This window comes from Erpetoichthys calabaricus, chromosome 5 (genome assembly GCF_900747795.2).
Source record: "Erpetoichthys calabaricus chromosome 5, fErpCal1.3, whole genome shotgun sequence".
NCBI classification, from domain to species: domain Eukaryota; kingdom Metazoa; phylum Chordata; class Cladistia; order Polypteriformes; family Polypteridae; genus Erpetoichthys; species Erpetoichthys calabaricus.
This window is the reverse complement of record NC_041398.2, coordinates 5,967,560-5,988,790: the sequence shown is the minus strand read 5'-3', so window position 1 is coordinate 5,988,790 and position 21,231 is coordinate 5,967,560. Positions and strand designations below refer to the sequence as shown.

At 43.4% G+C, this 21,231-nt stretch overlaps 3 protein-coding genes across 13 annotated transcripts in view; 2 read left to right on the top strand and 1 right to left on the bottom strand.

Annotated features, from left to right (window-relative positions):
- LOC114652512 (tripartite motif-containing protein 16-like) overlaps positions 1 to 21,231 on the bottom strand; it is a 979,029-nt gene that overhangs the window by 501,333 nt on the left and 456,465 nt on the right. Inside the window, exon 7 of the mRNA XM_051927928.1 lies at positions 17,587 to 17,659. Within this exon, the coding sequence (XP_051783888.1) occupies positions 17,587 to 17,659 (73 nt within the window). The remainder of the gene's footprint in view (positions 1 to 17,586; positions 17,660 to 21,231) is intronic.
- LOC114641503 (tripartite motif-containing protein 16-like) overlaps positions 1 to 21,231 on the top strand; it is a 1,283,323-nt gene that overhangs the window by 962,257 nt on the left and 299,835 nt on the right. The window lies entirely within an intron of this gene.
- LOC114652554 (E3 ubiquitin-protein ligase TRIM47-like) overlaps positions 1 to 21,231 on the top strand; it is a 156,023-nt gene that overhangs the window by 51,959 nt on the left and 82,833 nt on the right. The window lies entirely within an intron of this gene.

Sequence of the window (21,231 nt, the reverse complement as noted above, 5' to 3'; positions counted from 1 at the left end):
GAACGCCTTGGGATTCCCCCAGAAGAGCTAGAAGAAGTGGCCAGGGAGAGGGAAGTCTGGGCATCTCTGCTCAAGCTGCTGCCTCAGCGACCCGACCTCGGATAAGCGGAAGAGGATGGATGGATGGATGGATGGATGGATGGATGGATGGATGGATGGATGGATGGCTGATCACAGAGGACTGCCTCAGATCTATTCCAACATTGTCTGCTCAGCCCATCAGTAAGACATTTGTCCTTGCTACCTCTGTAACTGGGCACTTCTTGGATATGTTGGTATCTGTTACTGCCCCAGTACATACTGGAGACATTACCTTTTCTCATGTTTTTCACGTGGTGCGTTCTTCCTGCCACCCTGTGATTTTAGGTTGGGATTTTCTAAACCAGTATCATATGACCATGAACCTGCCACATGCACATTTGTCACTGTATGACACCAGAGTGACTTTCTCCTCCCCTCAACATCTTGTCCCTGTACAGTGTGCCGCCACAACTGTTTCACCAGCAACTGTCCCAGTCTCTGTAATGGGAAGCTGCATAGCTTCGTCCCATGTCAATAATTTTGTTGGCATTATAGAGCCACACCACTCCCCTACGTTAGAACATTAACATCAGTAAACAATGGCACAGGCTTTGTCAGAGTTGCTAATCCATCCACAGACCCTGTTTCCCTCAGTGAAGGATGTCCTTTTGGCCAGCTGTTTTCCATCACAGGCCAGGGACACGAGGAATACACCTTAGTGTCAGCAGTTACTGCTAGTAATGCATCTAATGAAGCACTGCCACAAGTGGACATGTCTGAAATGGATTTGTCTTCAGTAGAAGTAATAGAACTTGAAACTTTACTAAGGGACTATTCAGATATTTTTAGCTCACACCCTTATGATTATGGCAGGATAAATCTGATCACCCACAGTATCCTGTGGATGAAAAAGGCACACTGAAAGCAGGCAGATAATATTTCTTCGGGTCTCTTTATTATTCATTTGGAGTCACAGTAAGTAGAGATTCAAAGAGCATAACTTATTGCCGCAAAACTCAATTTGAACCCTGATCAAAAGCCAGGAGGGTTTTTTTATACTTCAGCATCTCATGATTAATAAGACAGAAAAACATCCTTATCATCTAAGTAGAGTTAAACAATATGTCTGTTGAACTAAGCATTATCTGTGTTCTCAAAGCTAAGCACAGGAGAGATGCCTTTGCATAAACTACATGTACTTTCTGCAGCCTTGTGACTTTGTCCCTGAAACATTCACTCTGAGAAAGAGAAAACAAGAAACAGCTTAGATTTTATTCATGTGGACACTATTTCTCCTGAACCCTGGAATAACATATTTTTGTTAGTTCATAAGCCAAAGCGTCTCTCACTGGCAAGTTACAAAATAGTTATTATAAAAATTCTAATTTACTAAACACACAAGATACATGGTGCTGAGGAGAACATTCTTCTTCTACATTCCCCCCTTTTTGAACCAACAAAAATATGGGTGACATAGGAGTAACGCGGGAAAAAGTAGGAGAAAGGGGAAGGAGTGGAAGAAAAGGAGGAAGAAATTTGAAGCATGCAGTCTTCGTGTAACATATAAGCCTTGGCCTTGGAGGCAGTGAAATACTGGGACACAATATATCTGATCAGGGGAACGATACAGCAGGCCACAAGCAACAGAATGATAAAAACAACAGCCAGTGAAATAAAAACTGACCTGAGCCATCAGCCCCAGGATCCAAAAGTAGACATAAACCATTGATCCCAGGGGTTAGAAATGCCAGAATCGGGAGCCGTATTATTAGGGATGCAAGTGCAGCACGCATCACCAAATATAGCACATACACCCCTCTTTTCGGCGAGAAGCATGAAGGGGGAACTATAATTACTAGAGAAGCAGGTATAATTGCCTTCATGAGACCGGAACATCGGGGGAGTCATATGAGAAGTGGGGGGAAAGAGGAGAGAAAGTGTAATGCAGTTAGAGTCTTTTGGTGTGGATGGAGAGGTTAAAAGGGCAAGGAGACAAGGAAGACCAACAGGGTCAGAAATATTAGAAAGAGGGAAAGGGACGGTAGCCAAATGTGGCCTGGCCGTAGCACAGGCGTAGCAATCAGATTGATTTACTTGCTTAGCTGAATATAATACCCACTGCAACCAACAGTTCTGATTGCCATAGCCAGTTTCAATTGAAAAAGTGGATGAAAGGGTGGAAATATTCATAATCTTAACAGGAGAAAAGTCTGAACCACAAGTTGGGGAGACGGGTGTGTGTGCAGGAGAATGAGAGGTGTTAGTAACAGGATTGTCAATCTTAATTAGAAATCTCCCTAAAGGGTCTGTTCCAGATACATATGCCCCTACTATATAGGTTCCTGAGTCATGTAAAGAGGGGTTCTTCAAAGTGATGATCAAGGGGTTACAATGGTTATCAGCACATTCATGAGAAGCATGTCCTTTTATGATAGAAAACCGATTTTTCAAACCGTATTTTTGGGCCTCAAAGGGTTGATAACCCCAGTCCTCAGTTCCAGTGTTAGCAAAAACCCATTGCCAGTTGTTGCAGTTACTTCCGAATCCAGAGTTTGTAACCGTTACACACACGTAGCTCAGTGCTGTATCTCTACTGTTGTATCATTAAAGAAATAAATATAATTGGCAAATAGTCCACAAACTGGGGTGGCCATCTATGTGTGCCTTTCCACACATCGAAGACTCAGTCTGCTACGCTACTGAGGTCACCCGCAAGCCAAGAAGAACAGATGCCGAATTCTAGTAAGGAGAGTAGTGGACTCTCAACACCCGCTACGTTGACGTAATCCTCCCCCATTTATCCGGGTTTGGGACCGAAGAAACACACTGGTTTGTGTATCCCCTGTAAATCAAAAATCAAAAATAAAGCTGTCTTCCAAAGTCCATATAATCCAAGTCAGGAAGCAGCTCCTCCAAAGAGTGTATAATACAGGGTTTACCAAAAACAAGAATATTCAAAATACAGAAAAAGAGAAAAAAGTGTATATACAAAAATAAACAGTGCACTATTAACCACAACCCAATAAATACCTACACCAAAGTTAGTACAGAGATACTGTATTTATCAAAATACATACAAGAAATCTTTACAATAACCAAGGCACAAGCCGCAGTGGTTGGTAAACTAATGGCAATGTTCTATCAAGTACCCCTCTCTCTGTCTCTCTGTAATGATCTAGCCAGAAGACCCCTCTAGAGGCTGTAATTCCCTTTGGTATTCAATGCCCTGGCGCCGACCAATTAAGCCGCTAAACGTCATCCCTCCACGGGCACGTGATGACGTGAACGCGCCTACAAAGAGAGGTGTCCGTCGCCCCGCACCATCTGTTATATGTATATTTCTCCTCTGGTTCGTCCTGCTTCCACCTCAGAACTGGTCCCGCCCACACGCATGCGACATGGCATTTCTCGATTCCTATTTGTCCTTTTCCAAACCCTTCCCCACTCTGCCTGTGGCCTCCCATACACCTTTCTATTTTCGTTATACTGCGACAGTTGTTTCCTAAGCCTTTATTATAAAATGAATGACAGTATCTTCTCTGTCGACCAGTTTTTGTATAACGTCATCTCTATTCCGCGATCCGGCAACTGCCTGTTCCTATCAGTGGGTTATTTCTTGACACAAATGGTTGAGGAAGGCAATGCACTCTCACTACAACATAGGGCAGTAGATTTTGTTGCATCCCATTGGGACAGATTTGGAGACTTTCTTCCTGTTGTTCTTTCCAACGCAAATCGAGTTGTCACAACAAGTCAGGAGTACTATGAATACATGGCAACATCTGAAGTTTATGGTGGTGAAGCTGAAATTCAAGCTCTTTCAGAGATTCTCCATGCTACCATTGTCATTTACTTCAAACACGACCCCAACATCCCGCCTTGCATTTACAATTCTGGAAATACTCTCTTCATTTACCTTCTGTGCTCAGGACAACTGGACAATGGCCACTATGAAGCCCTCCTACCGATTCCGATCATGTCTCCACAGCAGCATATAATGTCTGATAACACCAACACATCAGTCCTCAGTCATTCTTCTCTTCCACAACACACTACGGTTTTGTCTATTGGTACAACCTTCCTCTGCAACATTTGTAGTAAACCTTTCGAAACTGTGGACGATCATGTAGACAAGACAGCAGGTGTGATCATATAGCAGCTTTATTTTCCATCGTCACAGTGAGCAGGTTTCAGAAAAGCAGGCAATCAATATTACATGACAGCGTCAGGGCTCTTCTGAACAACTGTTTATTGGGTGGGGCAAGTTTTTATACCCCTAGAATGCGTGATTTAATATTCATTATGAAAATGCAACAGTCAACACTTTATTTTGCACAGTCCTTGAGCCCCTTCAATGCTCCTTGTGCAACTTGATTCCTTGGCTCCTTGTTATGGCGTTCAGATGTAAACTAAGGGAAAAGTGATAAGGCAGTCTCAGTGTGGAATGCTTAGACCTTGAGTCCTTTTGACAAATATTTTTTCTGTTTGCTCAGCAAAGCATGTTTTTAAAACTTACTTCTGCTTAACTCCTTAGACAAGGATTAGTACAATGGAACGAAGAGAACATTCATTTTCCACATTCCCTCCTTTTGAGCAAACAAAAAATACTTGATCACGGGAGAGTCGAGCAGGAAAGGGTAGGAGAGGGGGAAGGAGTGGAGTGGGCGGAGGAGTGTGGGGCTGTGCTGATCTGAAGCATTTTTTCTTCGTGTAAAAAGTAAGCCTTTGCCATAGAGGCAGTAAAATACTTGGATACAATGTATCTTATCAAGGGAACAATACAGCAAGCTACAAGCAGGAGAACGATCAAAGCAACTGTAAGAGAAATGAAAACTGACTTAAGCCATTGACCCCATGACCCAAAAGTGGACATAAACCATTGGTCCCAAGGATTAGAAATGCCAGAATTAGGAGCTAGTTCATTAGAGAGAGCAGTCAAATCTGCTAAAGCACGGGTGATTGATCCATCGGGAGCTGTATTATTAGGGATATAGGTGCAGCATGCATCACCAAACATAGCACAAATGCCTCCTTTCTCAGCCAGGAGCATATCTAATGCCAATCGATTTTGCCAGGTCATAAGGGATGTTTTATCAGGTTGCTCATGGATATCTTCAACAGCTTCTTTATTAAAATTTAAAAATCGTCGTTGATTGTAATAGAGGTAATTAATCCAATCAACATTTTTGTTTATAGTAACCTGAGGAAAAATAGACTCAAATCCAGCAGCAACTTGGTCTCGTGCCTTGAAATTAACAGGGACTCCATGAGGGACCCCAATAGAATCAAAATACACCCCAGGGCCATGTAGGGAAAATTGGGAAGGGTCCACAGAACGGGGTCGACGACGTCGGCCAGAATTGGTCGACACACGGGAGGCAGTTAAAGGGAGAAGTCGGAAAGGCATAACAAGTTGTATTAAAGCACAAGTGCCAGTCCAGTCAGGCGGAAGAATGTCAAGCAATTTAGACTTACGGCACATCCACCAAATATCGGTTCGTGGAGTATTCTGAGTAATCAGAAAAGTTGATAATTTGGAAGCTAAAGAGGAAGAATTAACCAGAAAAGTTTGGAAACAGAACAAGGACGGGATATTACCACCATTAGTGCCACGGGAGGAAGTGAGGTTTCTAAAAAAAAAAAAACAGGTCTAATTACCTTCGTGAGCCTGGAACATCGGGGGAGTCATATGAAGAGTGGGGGAAAGAGAAGGGAAAGTGTAATGCAATTAGAGTCGGTTGGAATGGAGGAAGAGATAAAAAGGGCAAGTAGGCAAGGAAGGCCAGTAGGATCAGATATGTTAGAAAGGGGAAAAGGGACAGTGGCCAAATGTGGCCTAGCAGTAGCACAGGCATAACAATCAGATTGATTTACTTGTCTAGCCGAATACAATACCCATTGCAGCCAACGGTTCTGATCGCCATACTCAGTTTCAATTGAAAAAGTGGAAGAAAGGGTGGAAATATTCATGACCTTGACAGGGGCCAGGTCTAGACCAGGGGTAGGGGAGATGAGTGTGTGTGTGGGGAAATGGGAGGTGTTAGTAACAGGGTTTTCAACCTTAATTTGAAATCTCCCTAGAGGATCTGTTCCAGATACATACGCCCCTAAGATATAGGTTCCTGAATCATGTAAAGAGGGGTTCTTCGGAGTAATGATCAAGGGGTTACAATGGTTTTCAGCACATTCATGAGGGGCATGTCCTTTTATAATAGAAAACCGATATTTCACCATACTTCTGGGCCTTATAGGGTAGATAACCCCAGTCATCAGTTCCAGTATTAGCAAAAACCCATTCCCACTCATAACAGTTACTTCCGAATCCAGAGTTTGTAACAGTTACACACACATATTTGTCAGACCAGGTCCACTGGACTTGTCGACCAGTCACACAGTCAATAATAAAACAGAAATCAACCTGAACTGATGTGGTGATTCCGAAAGGGAAAGTCATGCTGACCAGGGCAGTCGACAAGGGAAGGGACAGACATAGCAGTACCACAATCAAGGGTGCCATTCTTTGCAATGTGAGACGTGAATCCAGGCAGGCAGTCCCTCAACTTTAACAGCATGTGGTGTCGACAGCAGAACTTGGAACGGTCCTCTCCAACGAGGGTGATGCCAATGTTTCCTTCGAGTATCTCTAACCAGAATCCAGGTTCCTAACGGAATTGGGGAGTCCTTTGATGGAGGATTAGTTCTCCAGGTCTGATTAACCTGCTCGTGGATTTCCTTCAGAGAAGCTCGGAGACCTGTAAGACTGGAAAGAAGATCATTGTCCACAGTATGCAATGTAACATTACCTATGACCATGCCGACTGGCATGGGCCATCCGGTCAGAATTTCGAATGGCGACAGCCCTAACTGCCGATGTGTTCTTCCCCTTAATCCCATCAAGGCCAGGGGTAGAGCATCAGGCCAAGTTAATTTTGTTTGCTCACAGATTTTAGCCAATTTAGATTTCAAGGTACCATTGCATCTCTCTACTATACCCCCATTTTGAGGATGGTATTTGCAATAATGATGTACATTTATCTGGAGCCAAGTAGTCAATTCATTAATTACAGAATTCACAAAATGACTACCATTATCAGTCTACAATTTCTGTGGTATTCGCCATCTTAGAATGATCTCCTTTATCAATGCTTTTGCCACAGTTTTGGCATCTGCATGTTTGGAAGGAAAACCTTCCACCCATCAGGAGAACACATCAACAATTACTAAACAGTATCGGTACCCTTTTGATGGTGTTAATTCAATGAAGTCCATTTGAAGGTGTTCGAATGGACCCATTGGGTTAAGTGTAAAGGCGGGACTTACCTGAATACCCTTTCCTACATTAAATTTCTGACATACTGCACAACGTTTGCAGAATTGTTCTGCGTATCTAGAGAAGCCTACTGCTTCTCAATGTCTCTCAACCTCTTGAACCATTGCATCCTTTCCAGCGTGATCCAGGCCATGTGCAATTTTTGCCGTACCTGGAAAAGAAGCTTTAGGAAGGAAAGGTTTATTACTTTTCTTATGGGTCCAGATCTCGTCGACTAATGTTCCTTCCTTAGACCAGTTTCTTTTTTCTTTTTCTGAAGCTGAACTCTGTAAAGAAATGACTAAATTACAGGAATCTCTGTCATCTGTCTGTTGGAATAAAGAAATTGAGGTATTATCATAAGCAGCTTGTTTAGCGAAGTGATCGGCCAGTTTGTTTCCTTTACTAATGGGATCTTGTTTCCCAGTATGGGCTTGGCATTTAACTATAGCCAATTTTGATGGCTTGGTTATGGCTTCTAAGAGGGATTCTATTAGTTTTTGATGCTGAATGAGCTTGCCAGTACTGGTCTTGAATCCCCTGAGTTTCCATAATGCCCCATGATCAGGGCAGACTCCAAAAGCATATCTAGAATCAGTATAGATAGTTACAATTTGTCCCTCTGACAACTGACAAGCTCGAATGAGAGCTATCAACTCAGCTGCCTGCGTGCTCAAACCTGAAGAAATTCGGTTTGCTTCCAGCAGGTGGTCACCTTTGACCACTGCATAGCTGGTTGAAGGTGTTCCATTTTCCAATCATAAAGAACATCCATCCACAAAAATTATCTCCCCTGTTCCTAAGGGTGTTTCCTGTAGGTCTGGTCTAGGTTTTATAACCTTAGTTATTTCATCATGACAGTTGTGGGGCTCCCCTTCCTCTTCAGTTGGAAGAAGAGTAGCTGGATTTAAGGTGGAGCACTTTTCTATGGTAACGTTTGATAACGTACAGAGTACATTTTGATAGTGTATTGCCCTAGCAGTAGTGAGATGTGAAGTTTTAGCCTGTACTAAAATGGAGTGTAAGGCGTGAGGCACTTTTACCACTAGGGGGCTCATGAGCACTATATCTGTACTGGCTAGCACGGCCTCTGTTGTGGCTGCTACAGCTCTGAGACAAGTTGGGAGTCCCGCAGCCACTGGATCCAATTTTTTCGAAAAATAGGCTATTGGCCTTTGTTTATCTCCATGGAATTGTGTCAGCACTGCGTTCATAAATCCCCACTTTCGGCCACTAACAGAGTGAATGGACGAGAATAGTCAGGGAGTCCTAACATTGGCGCAGAAAGTAGTGCACTTTTTAAATCACACAGAGCCCGCTCAACTTGTTCATTCCATACCACCTGACCAGAAAGGGGGAGATCAGGGGTGTTCGCTAAAGTTTGCAAAGGCTGTGCTCTTTCAGTGAAATTTAAAATCCATTGCCGGCAGTATCCTAGAATGCCTAATACAGAAATAACCTGTTGCTTTGTAACAGGTCTAGGAAGATTTTGAATGGTGTTTATACGGCCGCTAGAGAGAGCTCTTGTACCGCAAGAAATGTCATGACCTAAATATTTAATGGTAGTCTGGACTAACTGCAGTTTTGTTTTCGACACTTTATGGTCATTTTCTGCTAAAAACAATAGCAATTTCTGAGTATCATGTGCACAAGCTTCTTCAGTAGTACTACACACCATTAAATCATCCACATACTGTATCAATATACTATCTTGATCTAGCCAGAATCCTTCTAGATTTTGAGCAAGTGCTTGACCATACACGCAAGGAGCCTCTGTATATTCCTGAGGCATAACAGTCCATGTGCAACGGCGGTTTTGGAAAGTAAAGGTAAACCAGAATTGAGAGTCGGGGTGCACAGGAATAGAAAAGAAAGCATTAGCAAGGTCAATAACAGAGAAATAACGGGCGGACGGGGGTATCGTAGAAAGAATAGTGGAAGGATTAGGAACAATAGGTGCTCTGGGAAAAATTGCAGAATTAACTTGTCGAAGATCTTGGACAAATCACCATGAACCGTCAGCCTTTTTAACAGGTAAAATGAGAGAGTTCACTGGAGAGTATTTAATTGGGATAATTGCTCCCTGTTTTATGAGATCGGAATGTACGGCGGAGATCCCAGCCTCTGCCTCAGGGGACAGAGGATACTGGGGGCGATGCGGGCGGAAGGAAGATTTTGGGTAAATCACCAGTGGCTCACAGTGTGCTATCCTTCCATAATCATTTTTCCCCTGGGACCACAGTGCATCGGGAAGTGAGGAAAGCCAAGAGGGATATGCAGACTGTAATGAAAATGTGGAATAGGTGGGATGGCACAATGAACGGACTACTGGAAGGTCATCTCAAAGTAAAACCTTAGTTATTAAATGATCTGAAGTATCAAAAATACCCGGAGCAACGTGCAGCCAGTCCGTCCTGTTGAGACATTGTTCCACCCATTCCCTAATTTCGACCCAATTTTGACCCAGCTAAGGAAACATGGGGAACCGAACCTCCTAAATAGAAAACGTTTTGTGAATATGTGAGGTGAACTGAAGCAGCGGTTTTGGTGGATGAGAAAAAAAAGCAAGGGATATGGAGGGTCTCTGGGCTAGTACCTGAGGAGAGAAAAGATTCTAACCAAGGTGTGTCCACTTCAGCAGGGAAGTACTGGGCAGTACAATGCAGGGTGTCCGGGACTTGTAAGTAGGGAAATAGGCATGAGGGGAAAGAATGAAGGGCTTTCAAGAGGAAGGTGTGCGGGGAGATGTTCAGGGTCCAGGCTGCAAAAGAGGGCTTAGGATGGGGGAAGGTTTGTCACAGGAGTTTAGGAATAGAACAGTAGAACCCTTGTTCGGTTAGAGTAATAGAGAGGGAGAGCTTAGTCATCAGATCCCTTCCTAACAGATTTACAGGGCAGAGCTGATTTAACAAAAACCGGTGCGTCAAAGTGGAACCACTGGAATGAAGCGGAAACCGAAGAGGTTTATTCACCAGTAAAACATGTGGTTGTCCAGAAGCAGTAAACACAGTCACTGTATCATTCGAGGCAGGGACCTCCTTCAGCGAAAGGCTGGAACGAGTAGCTCCCGTATCAACGAGAAAAGCAGTTTCAGTGCCATTCACCAGCAAAGTCAATAAAGGATCTGTGTCCGCATGGTGAGTGAGCAAAGGCAACTGAAGAGAGTGGCTGGGGGTCCCTGCGAATTCCTAGGACCAAGAAATATCCTCAGGTTCAGGTAAGGGAGGTGGGGGAGGACTTATGTGGGCAATTGCGGCAGAAGTGTCCCGTCTCACCGCACCCGTAACAGGCATAAGATGTAGGTGCTTGATCTGAGGGGAGAGGTAGCTGAGCAGACGAAGAATTTGGATTTGGAAGCAAAAATCTGCGACCTCTCCCCCGGCTTCGCCCCTGTCCTCGGAAAAATCCACATCCTTCACGTCCTCAACCCCTGCCTGAGGTGGCTCCACCAGCATAATAATTCATTTGTGCCGCGATTAACTTGGTCTGAGTATCTGACTCTTTTTGCTCAGTCTGTCATTCAGCATGTTCCGCATGTCGTTTAACTTCATGAAAAGTGGCACTTTCCCATCCAATACAGGACGTGCGTACCTTATTCTGGATATCACTTCTGAGTCCCAACACAAAAGGAGGAACCGCTGCCTTGGCACGGTCGTCTGGGTTGTCTAAGCCAAAATGGTTTGTCATCAAGTCCTGAATTCGGTGTGCCCATTCGTCTACCGTCTCATCTTTCTTTTGTTTGGCAGCCGAAATAAGGGACCAGTCGGTGCCCTTTTTATATTTTGCGGCTATTGCAGTTTTCAAGGGTTCTCATTGGGCAAGGAAAGGACCCTCATTATTTTGTCCACGAGGCAATGCCTCATTCCACTGCCACTGTACTCCATTATGCTGCCCATGATTGACAGTAGCCCAAGTGGTGCCCAACTTTCTGCGTAGCACCTGGGTCCACTCGGCAACACTGGGTTTGTACATGTCGTCCAGTTGCTGCAATTGTTCCACAAACTTCAACCCACCGATTATCTTAGGATCAGGCAATTTGGACACTACGTCTTTCAGCTCTTGAATATCCCAGTTACAATGTATCATTACAGTAGTGGGGTTATCATTTCCTGGGGGTTGTGTGGGATCGTGTAGGGGGTTAGGGACCTCAATTAAAGGGCATGAAAATGTGGGTGCTAAAGGTTTTGGGGACTCAAATGGGGTAAAGTTGTCAGGGGACTTATTTCTCTTGCTTCTAGTATGTTGTGAAATGGAGGGCTTTTTGTGTGAGTTAGAAGAGCCTCCCGTAGCCCCTAACAAGTGGCCGTCAGTCTCATCATCCGGATCCATATGTGAGGAGGGGTCGTAATGATGTTGTTCATCAAAGAAATCATCAGTAGCTGGGGCATTGGTTACCACATGAGCTGTTGGGGTAGGGGGTGACAGATGCGGTGGAAGGGGTTGCGGGTAAAGTGTTGGGGAAGAGAGCACGGGAGATAAAGGGTCTTTTTTATCACTCCTCTTCCTCCTTCCTTCAGACTGGGGTCCCGAATCAGCCTGCACTTTCTGTAAAGCTATAAGCAGCTCTTCCTTTTCTTTTATAGTCTTAACTTCGGCAGCTAAAAGCTCATTCCATTCCTGCGCTACTTCCAACATACGGACTTTAATAACCAATTCCCATCTGTCATACATATCCATCCAATAAGGACCTCCATTACAACAACGCTGTGTATTTCTGCACAGTATTTTTCTAATTTCCTGTATCTCACTCATATCTCCGGTTCCTTCCACTGGCCATCTACCTCCACTGTGCTTATTCCACTTCCTACATGCCTTTTTAAAATCTAACCCAGTTTTCTTCTCAATTAACTTTCTAGGGGACCCGCCTTTCAATGACGGCGTACTAAGAGCCTGGTGATTCTCTGAAAATAATCCCTCCAACAGAGGCTGCTTTTGGTGTCAAAGGGGGATAGGTTTGACCGGTTTGCTGACTTGTGTCCCCATAGTGAGTGGCAGGATGTCACAGAAAACAGCTCAGCCCCCCCTTTTTTTCTCCTCGTCCCACTTGTCGTCCGCTCCTGCTCCCGGATTTCAGCTCAGGTGACTTCGTGTCCGTTTATTTGGTTCAGCAGAATCCTACGTCAATACTCAGCATGGGGTCTGGGATACGGAGGTTTTTACCCCGATACCTTCATCAGACGCCTTGTATGCGTCAAACTGCTTAGGTATAGTCTCCGTCACCTGAGCAACCCGTCGGAACAAGAGTATGACTAGACGCCAAATGAGAAACACGACCTCCCCCTTTGTATTCAGACACACATTATTCGGCTTTACCACATTCACCCCTATTCCTCTATTTATTTATAGGGGCGTGCCACTTGCCCCTTTCTATTCTACTTCACAAGGGATGACTCACTAACTTGTGCCTATTTTCTGAAGGGTCCCAAGAACTGTATTCCGCGAGTCCCGAGAACACCCCTAAAGTAATGATACAGTATGCTCTTTTACTCTTTTTAAACTTCTATTATTTCCGGCACACCAGTCAAACCAGTGGAATTCCCCTGATCTACTCACTGTGACTCCGTCCACCTGCCTGGAAATTCCCGTCAAGTCGTGCCTCGTATCGGCTAGGAGGAGGTCAGGGACTCCCCACACAGGAAATGCCCAGGGTAGGCCAGTCCTAACTTTTACCGGAGCTGGTCCTCCCGATCCGGCCGGAATCGGTCCACCACTACAGTCCTCTGGACGATCCTGCTCGAGGAGTCGTCTGCCCGTCTCCTTTTCCACGTTTGGGCGCCAGAAAACTGTGGACGAAGACTTCAGACAAGACAGCAGGTGTGGTTATATAGCAGCCTTATTTTTCAGCATCACAGTGAGCAGAGTTTCAGAAAAGCAGGCAATCAATATTACATGACAGCGTCAGGGCTCTTCTGAACCCCGTCTATTGGGTGGGGCAAAGTTTTTATACCCCTAGAATGCGTAATTTAATATCATTATGAAATGCAACAGTCGACAATTTTATTTTACACAATCCTTGAGCCCCTTCAACGCCCGTTGTGCGACGTGATTTCTTGGCCCCTTTGTTATGGCATTCAGATGTAAACTAAGGGAAAACGTGATAAGGCAGACTGTGTGGAATGCTTAGACCTTGAGTCCTTTGGACAAATATTTTTCTGTTTGCTCAGCAAAGCAAGCTGTATGGTTTCGTAAAGCTTACTTCTCAGACATGAATTAGTACAACGAAGAGAAAATTCATCTTCCACAAGAGTAAATGTAAATATAGAACAACAAAAATACCTCTGGCACAATAACATCAAAGAAAGCTTACTGAATATTTAAATTATTATTTTAAAAATTAAAAAAGGATTAATAAATGCTTAAACAAAATGAAAAGGCAGGTGTAAAAACGCAAAAGCCTTAAGTGACCAAAATCCAACAAACCTAAACCAGAGCAGGAGACCAAAGGACCACCAAGCATCAAAACGTAAAGCAGAGCCCACCAGACAGGACAGAGCCCAGTGTTGAAGCGGCTCTTTCATCTGCAGCTTCTCTTAAATATCCCTTGGGGCGGAGCTGCAGCTGCAGTGTCAAGTGGCCCCGCCCCCCTGGGCTCCACATGGAACACGCAAAAGAAAATGAAGGACAACAAAACTAAACAAATACATAAACATAATACTTACAAACAAAATATTCAACAAAACACCATACATAAAACAATAAAATCAATACCATTTACAAAACAATTCATTAAAAAATAAGAAAAAATGTAAAGAAAATGCAAACTCATTTAAGGAAGAAATGAAACCCAAAATGAAACATCACAGCTGACTTCAGTCCTCAATGCTCTTCAACTTCATGTGGTGTCCATGAGGGTCAAATTCACCATTTAATGTCCATCTTTATTAGTAACTGAACATCTCAGTAGTGCGGGGGGGTCAGGCTGAAGTGGGCATATGAGGGCACAGTGGACACACAGGGGCACATGGGACACATGACAGAGCGCAGACACTCAGATGTGGAATGGAGAGCACTGCTCAGGTCTAAATGATTGATTTCACTGCTAGACTTACAAATTAAATATTCAATCCAAATCAACATCTTATTTGTTACTCACCCCACTGTCATATTCTGACTTTTCCAGCGCTATTAAGAAATGGATCATCAATACGGAGTGTTATATCTTCAGATCAGACAACACAGTAGATGTGACCAGAGGTGTCAACAAGTCAGAAGGTCACAGATGAGCAGATTTGACAAATGTCAGTCACCCTTATTATTTATTCACCAAACACCATTGGGAGTTTATTATACAAAATGTAAACAATTATTAGATTTGTATTTTGTTAATACATAACGATTATTATAAAGATTAATTCAAATAACTGTTCTTTTCCCATAGAGAATCTTCCATAATCTAACAAAGCTGCACTGTCCTTAAAGCTAATGACAATATTAAGAAATCTGCACTAAATATCCATTTGATCAAACCCAAATCTTTCCTCCCCCTCAGCCTTGCCATTCATTTAATATTGAGAGTGGCCACTAGAGGGGGCAGTTTGGCTACAGAAGAATCAGCTCAGCTGTCAGCTCTGAAGGTCATGTGACTGTGATCGTGTCACCCTTATTTTGTTTTTAATTCATTTAAATCTTAATTAGTTTTAGATATATTTCTTTTTTTTTATATTTTTATTTTATTAATTTTCATTGTAATAATGTTCATTCCATACAAATAGATCAATTTATAACCCAACAAAATTGAAGACAAATCAAACCCAACCCCTGAGAAGGAGAGCTTAGCCGAAGGAGAATTGCTTAGGGCTTTTTAATAAGACAACAATAAACAAAAGAAAGGGAGAAATAAATATATATGTAAATAAGAGATGGAGAAGGGGATTAAATGCGGCAATAGTTATTTCTCTTATTCTAAAATAATATTGATTAAATCCTGCCAGGTTTTCAAAAAAATTTGTACAGATCCTCTAACTGAGAATTTGATTTTTTCCAATTTCAAATAATATAAAACATCGGTTTCCCACTGACTTATAAGAGGAGAATTAGGATTCTTCCAATTTAACAAAATAAGTCTGCGTGCCAAAAGTGTAGTGAATGCAATCACCATTTGCTTGTCCTTCTCCACTTCAAGTCCGTCTGGAAGAACACCAAACACAGCTGTTAATGGGTTAGGAGGGATTGTGACCCCAAGGCTGTCTGAAAGGCACTTAAAAATTTTGGTCCAAAATGATGTTAGTTTGGTGCAGGCCCAAAACATGTGACCTAGTGAGGCAGGAGCTTGGTTGCAGCGTTCACAGGTTGGATCTTGCCCTGGAAACATTTTGGACAGTTTTAAGCGAGACAGATGAGCTCGATATATAATTTTAAGTTGAATAATTCTCTGCTTTGCGCATACAGAGCTCGAGTGAATTCTCTGCTTTGCTACCTTCCAATCCTTTTCTAATATATTGATTAAGAGATCTTCTTCCCAATGTCCTCTTGGATCTTTGAAAGGTAGGGACTCTAATAAGATTTTATATATTGCGGAAATAGTGTTTAATTCCTCGAAATTGAGCAGTATTTTTTCCAGCATTGTGGAGGGTGCGAGGTGGGGAAAATCGGGCAATTTCTGTTTAACAAAATTTCTAATTTGAAGATAGTAAAAGAAATGTGTAGCTGGGAGGTTGAATTTTGAACGTAATTGTTCAAAAGATGTAAATGTGTTGTCTATATAAAGATCTCTGAGCATTTTATTCCCAAAAATTTTCCAGGTATTAAAAACTAGATATACTTGCGAAGGTTGAAAGAGGTGGTTTTCTTGCAGCGGTGCCACTGATAAAAGATTTTCCATCTTAAAATGCTTTCTAATTTGGTTCCATATTCTGAGTGAGTAAAGCACAATTGGGTTATTAGTATATTTGCGATGACTTTAGATATAATATTTCAAGTATAAGAATAAAGAATAAGAATAAAGTAAAAACACAAGAACAAAACAATTGAAATAAAGAACTAGATATAATATTTAAAGTTCTTTATTTCAGGTGTTTTATTCTTGTGTTTTTACTTTATTCTTATTTCTTTTACACTGTACTGTATTCTTTTCTCCCCCCTTTCCCATGTGTGTAATATGGCGGGTGTCCACTAGAGGGCGCCACTGCACTTCAGTCCCACCCCTCAGTCCTCCTGTTAAAGTCTCCATTTGTCTGACTCTCTGATTGTTTCTCATTCTCTCCTTTCATGTTTCACTGCTCAGGATTTCACTGAATGCTTTCTGCTTTTATCTTTTAGATTTCCTTTTTGTATAAATTGCTGTTTAATATTTAGAGTGGCCACAAGAGGCAGTAGTGTGGCGACTGACCAATCAGTGACCCCTTCTGTCCATTCGTTTTCGTTCTTATCCGCTTTTCAGTTTCAGGTTTGTGGACAAGGTGGACCAACCCTGGACGGGGTGCCAGTCCACTGCAAAGCAACACATGTGCACCCATGTCAAATGTGTGCCAACTCAGGGTACCAAGAGTGACAAATCTGGGGACAAGGAGGAGATGCAGTTTAAAGTTTAATGTGACATCAACTAAAACACCAAACTCTGTCATTATGGCTAACATCTGACTGACCGGTGAGTCCTCGTCTTCAGACATTCACAGTGAATTCATTCTGAAGTGAAGGACCCTTTGAGTGACCAATGGAGGGTCACAAAATGTCTGGTGAGTGGACAACACTCCAGTCCCATCTGTCACTCTCTGCTCCTACATATAGTCACTATTCAAGAGCTCTCCATACTGAGTCTGTATAGCGCCTTTCAGTTGTGCTGATCCAGCAGGACCACATGCCTGTCCTACTTAACAGGTGACATTCAGTGACACTTGGGGACCTCAGTAGTTGTTGGGGTGTCAGCCTGAAGGACATGTGGCTGTGACTCAACAGTGACCCCTGCTGGTCAGACTGGTATTTGTAGGTCTGAGGTGTCTCCGCCCCTCATTATGACACACACACCTGATTGGCTACTCAAACCCAATAATAATGGAGACCCTGACAGCCGCACTCACCCCGCATTCTCATCCACAAATTCAATCACAGAGGTGCTGCCCCCCCAAACCCAACCATACTGTAAATTTAATTTCACCCCAAACTACTAACACAAAGAGGACCTGACATTCTGGGGACATCGAGTGACCAGTGGAGTGTACTGGTCAGTGGTCACATGTGTCAGATGGCTGATTGTTACACAGCAGTGAGGATCAAGATAAAACCCTGGATAGAGGGGCTCAGTGAAGGAGGTGCTGAACCTGTGCAGGAGGGTCATTGTGTGTGAGACGCTATAAAATGACAGAGAGCCAGCAGGCCAGTCCAGATACACACCTATTCTGGGGCTGTAGGGGGCGCTGATTACAGTCCACTTGTTATTGTGACACACAGAGTACTGGGAATGAGACCACCGCAAACACCAGGACTTGTCGTTGTCTCCAAGGCCACTCTCCCTTCTTTTCCTGTCCAGTCCTTTATATGCGACTCCAATTTCCATGAAGTCTCCACTGCACTCCACCTCCCAGTAACAGCGAGTCCCAGTCAGAGCCTCTCTGCACAGAACTTGGGGCCAGCGGTCAAATCTGTCAGGATGATCAGGATATTTAGTCCATGTCCCCTCACATGTCACCTTCTTGTTCCCTTCAGACAGACGCAGTTCTCTGTTTGCCGTGTTGACGTCCAGTGTGAGGGGACAGAAATCTGAAAGGAGAGAAAAGAAAACGAGTGAGGAAATCTGGGAGTGTGTAACGGGACTGGGGGCGGAGCACAACACAGACAATTAACAAGAACCAATCAGGAGCTGCGGTGATGAAACACTAAAAGTAAAGAGCTCCTCTGATTGGACAGAATCTGTGGGAGTATTTAAAATGAAATTCTCGAATCACAATAAATCCGAATCCCTTTTATTCTCCAGTACTTCATGTGCAGGAATCTGACTTGGTAGATTTGGAGCTCCTTATAACGGAACACAACATCACAGACAAATAACAGAAAGAGCTGAAGTTAAAGAGACAAACTTCACACCAAGTTGTAGAATAATCCAATTATAAAGGAGATGTGCCGATAGTGATGTGCCCGTGAGAATGTGAGTGTGTAGTGTGTATTCCCGTATCACAAACACACATGTCCTCACACTGTACACACACACATACCTTCACACAGTCTCTGACAGAACACATGAATACACACAGAAGACGGCTAAGTCACTGCTGGGAGAGGCTGTCACTCTCGCTAAGAAACTCTGGAGGTGTCTGTTAGTTTGTGTTTGAATTGACTGAAGTGTTTGGGAGTTTGTGTGAAGAAGTGATGAGCTGCTGAGATGAGTCCGTGGTGGTCCTTATGACACAGTTAGTGACACAAGATGTCTACAGGTCTGCACAGATGAAGAGCACAGCAGACCTCACCACACGCTCTCATTTATTTTTGGAGTGTGACGTTGATGAGCCAAACCAGACACCAATGGAGAATGTGATCACACTTTCAATTACGTCTTTGTGAAACTGAACGAGGACTGGCTGTGAAATATTTAATTTCTTTATCCGGTGTAAGAAGTCCAATCGCCGCTGTGCCTTCTTAGTGATGTGGTGGTGTTCATGTCCCAGCTGAGAGTGTTTGTGATTGTTGTGCTTAGAACTTTGAAGGAGTCCACCATATTGACTGCTGAATCCTTCATTTCTAGTGTCAGAGGTTGTGACTGCTGTTTGTGAAAGTAAATGGCCATTTCCACTGTCTCAGGGGTCTTGAGCAGCAGGGTGTTGAAGCTCACCAAGACACAAGACGAGACCCCTCTTTTCTAGAAGGTGATTCATTGGCGTTAGTAATTAGACCAATAATGGTGGTGTCATCAGTGAACTTAATGATTTAACTGAAGATCAGTGGACCTGCAGTCATTGGGGTACAAGGAGTAAAGTAGGGGGGCCGTCCACAGTCTTGAGGGGCACCTGTGCTGATACAGAAACAGCCTGAGAGGTGGGAGTCCACACAAACATACTAATGTAGCAGGAGACTCCAGCGCCTTTGACTTGTTGTGATGGTCAGCATCATTAACTGCTCTGTAAAGCAGAAACCCCAGCAGTTCTAATGTGGAGTCAGGAACTGATGCAGTTAAGCCAGGTGTCCACACAGCAATATGCTGACCAGAGAGAATAATCCTTACTGGGGCTGAGAAGAAGATGAAGTTCATCTGTTTTGGGCCTCAGTGGTCTGACGTTGATAAAACTAGTAAGTGAAGGGGCACTCGACAAGCGCGTCTCCTGAACCCCATGAGAGACCCTGCGCGCTTCTCCCTTCTCCTCTTCAGGTGGGAGTTACCAGGCTGGGAGTCCGAGTCTGCAGTCGGAGGTTCATAAGTGCTAAATCTGTATGAAAGTGTCCTTAATCAGTGGAGGAGAAATGAAGTCCAATCCCAGTAGACAGGAGCTGATCTTGTGTGTATGTAATCCTCATATTGTTACAAAAGGCAAAGTTAACAGAGAAAAACAACACATCAGCAGCGAGCAAACAACTGTGGCTGCCCTGATCAGCGCCATCATTATAAGCACAAGGTCACCATCGAGGTCAGAGTTCTAATGGACTGTCCACACGGACCGCTGGCTTTATTAAATGACACTTTTATTGTCACAGTCCACCTCTTAATTTAAAATTAATCCACGGTCACACTTCATCATAAACTAATAGCTCGATGATTTACTGGCCAACAAACAAGATGGCCATTGAGTGCTGAGAAATGTGAAGTTCATGAAGAAAATCATTATGGAGTGAGCTGAAGCTACTCAGTCATTAAAGGAGAGGATTCATTGAGCAGAAATTAACTTTAAAATCTAAAGACGCGGGTTCAAAATAATAAGAGATTTGAATAAGAGGAATTGAACTGTTAAAACTTGATTCAGGACAGCATGATGACCGAGGGGTTGGAGCTGCGGCCTCACAGATTGAGCTTCACGACTTTGAATTTGGCGCCCAGTGGTTGTCTTTGTCAGGTCAGCGTGTTCTCCTCGTGTCACTCCTGGTTTTCTTCACACAATCCACAGATGTGCATGTTGGGTGAATTGGCGACTCTAAATTGGCCTTGTGTGGGTGTGATCACCTGACTTAACACAATGCAGCCTGAACTGGATTAAACTGGTTTGACATTGTTGTGTTAAAATCACTACAATGTAAACCCACCACGGCCCTGATGGTCTGCTGACCTGAATGAATCCTATTTATATCTTTATATGTCACCCGTCACGTATGTCTCTCTACTGTTTGTGTCACCGACATGCCCCCAGTAATTTTTGTCCTTTCCACTTTTTAAACAAGAATCCTAATTTTCTGTCAGGTACGTCTAAACTGACCACAGTGATTGTCATCCACTATTCATTATTCCACAGAGCAGACTCTTTGCTTTTAATTTCAGACACACAATAAAATAAATGACAATCATGTAAACACAATTATTAGGACCCTCACCTAATGTTCTCTGTCTGACTGTTTTCAGGTGAGACCTGCCATCAAGCACTTCCTGCAGCTCTGGATGAGACTTCTACTCCTCTCATTGCCCACTCGGCCCACTCTTCTTGAGCTTTGATGGACTTCTTCTCCCAACTGTAACTAACAGATGTTCCCATGGATGATGACTTGGTTTCATTTTAGGGCTCATAGTAGACCACTTCAGAACATTCCAATGTGATTTCCACCATTTTTGGGTGGTCTTACTTGTATGTTCTGGAAGATCTATGATCTGCACTTCAGACAGAGCCTTGTGACGTATGGACCAGAATGTCTCGATGATCTTCTCATTTTATTGTGCCATGCACAGAATCATGCACAGCAGCCCCCTAACATTAATGAGCCTCCTTCATGTTTTGTGTTTTTTCTTTGAGCACTCGTTTTGTTTTCTGTGGACACAGAGCTGCTGTGACTTA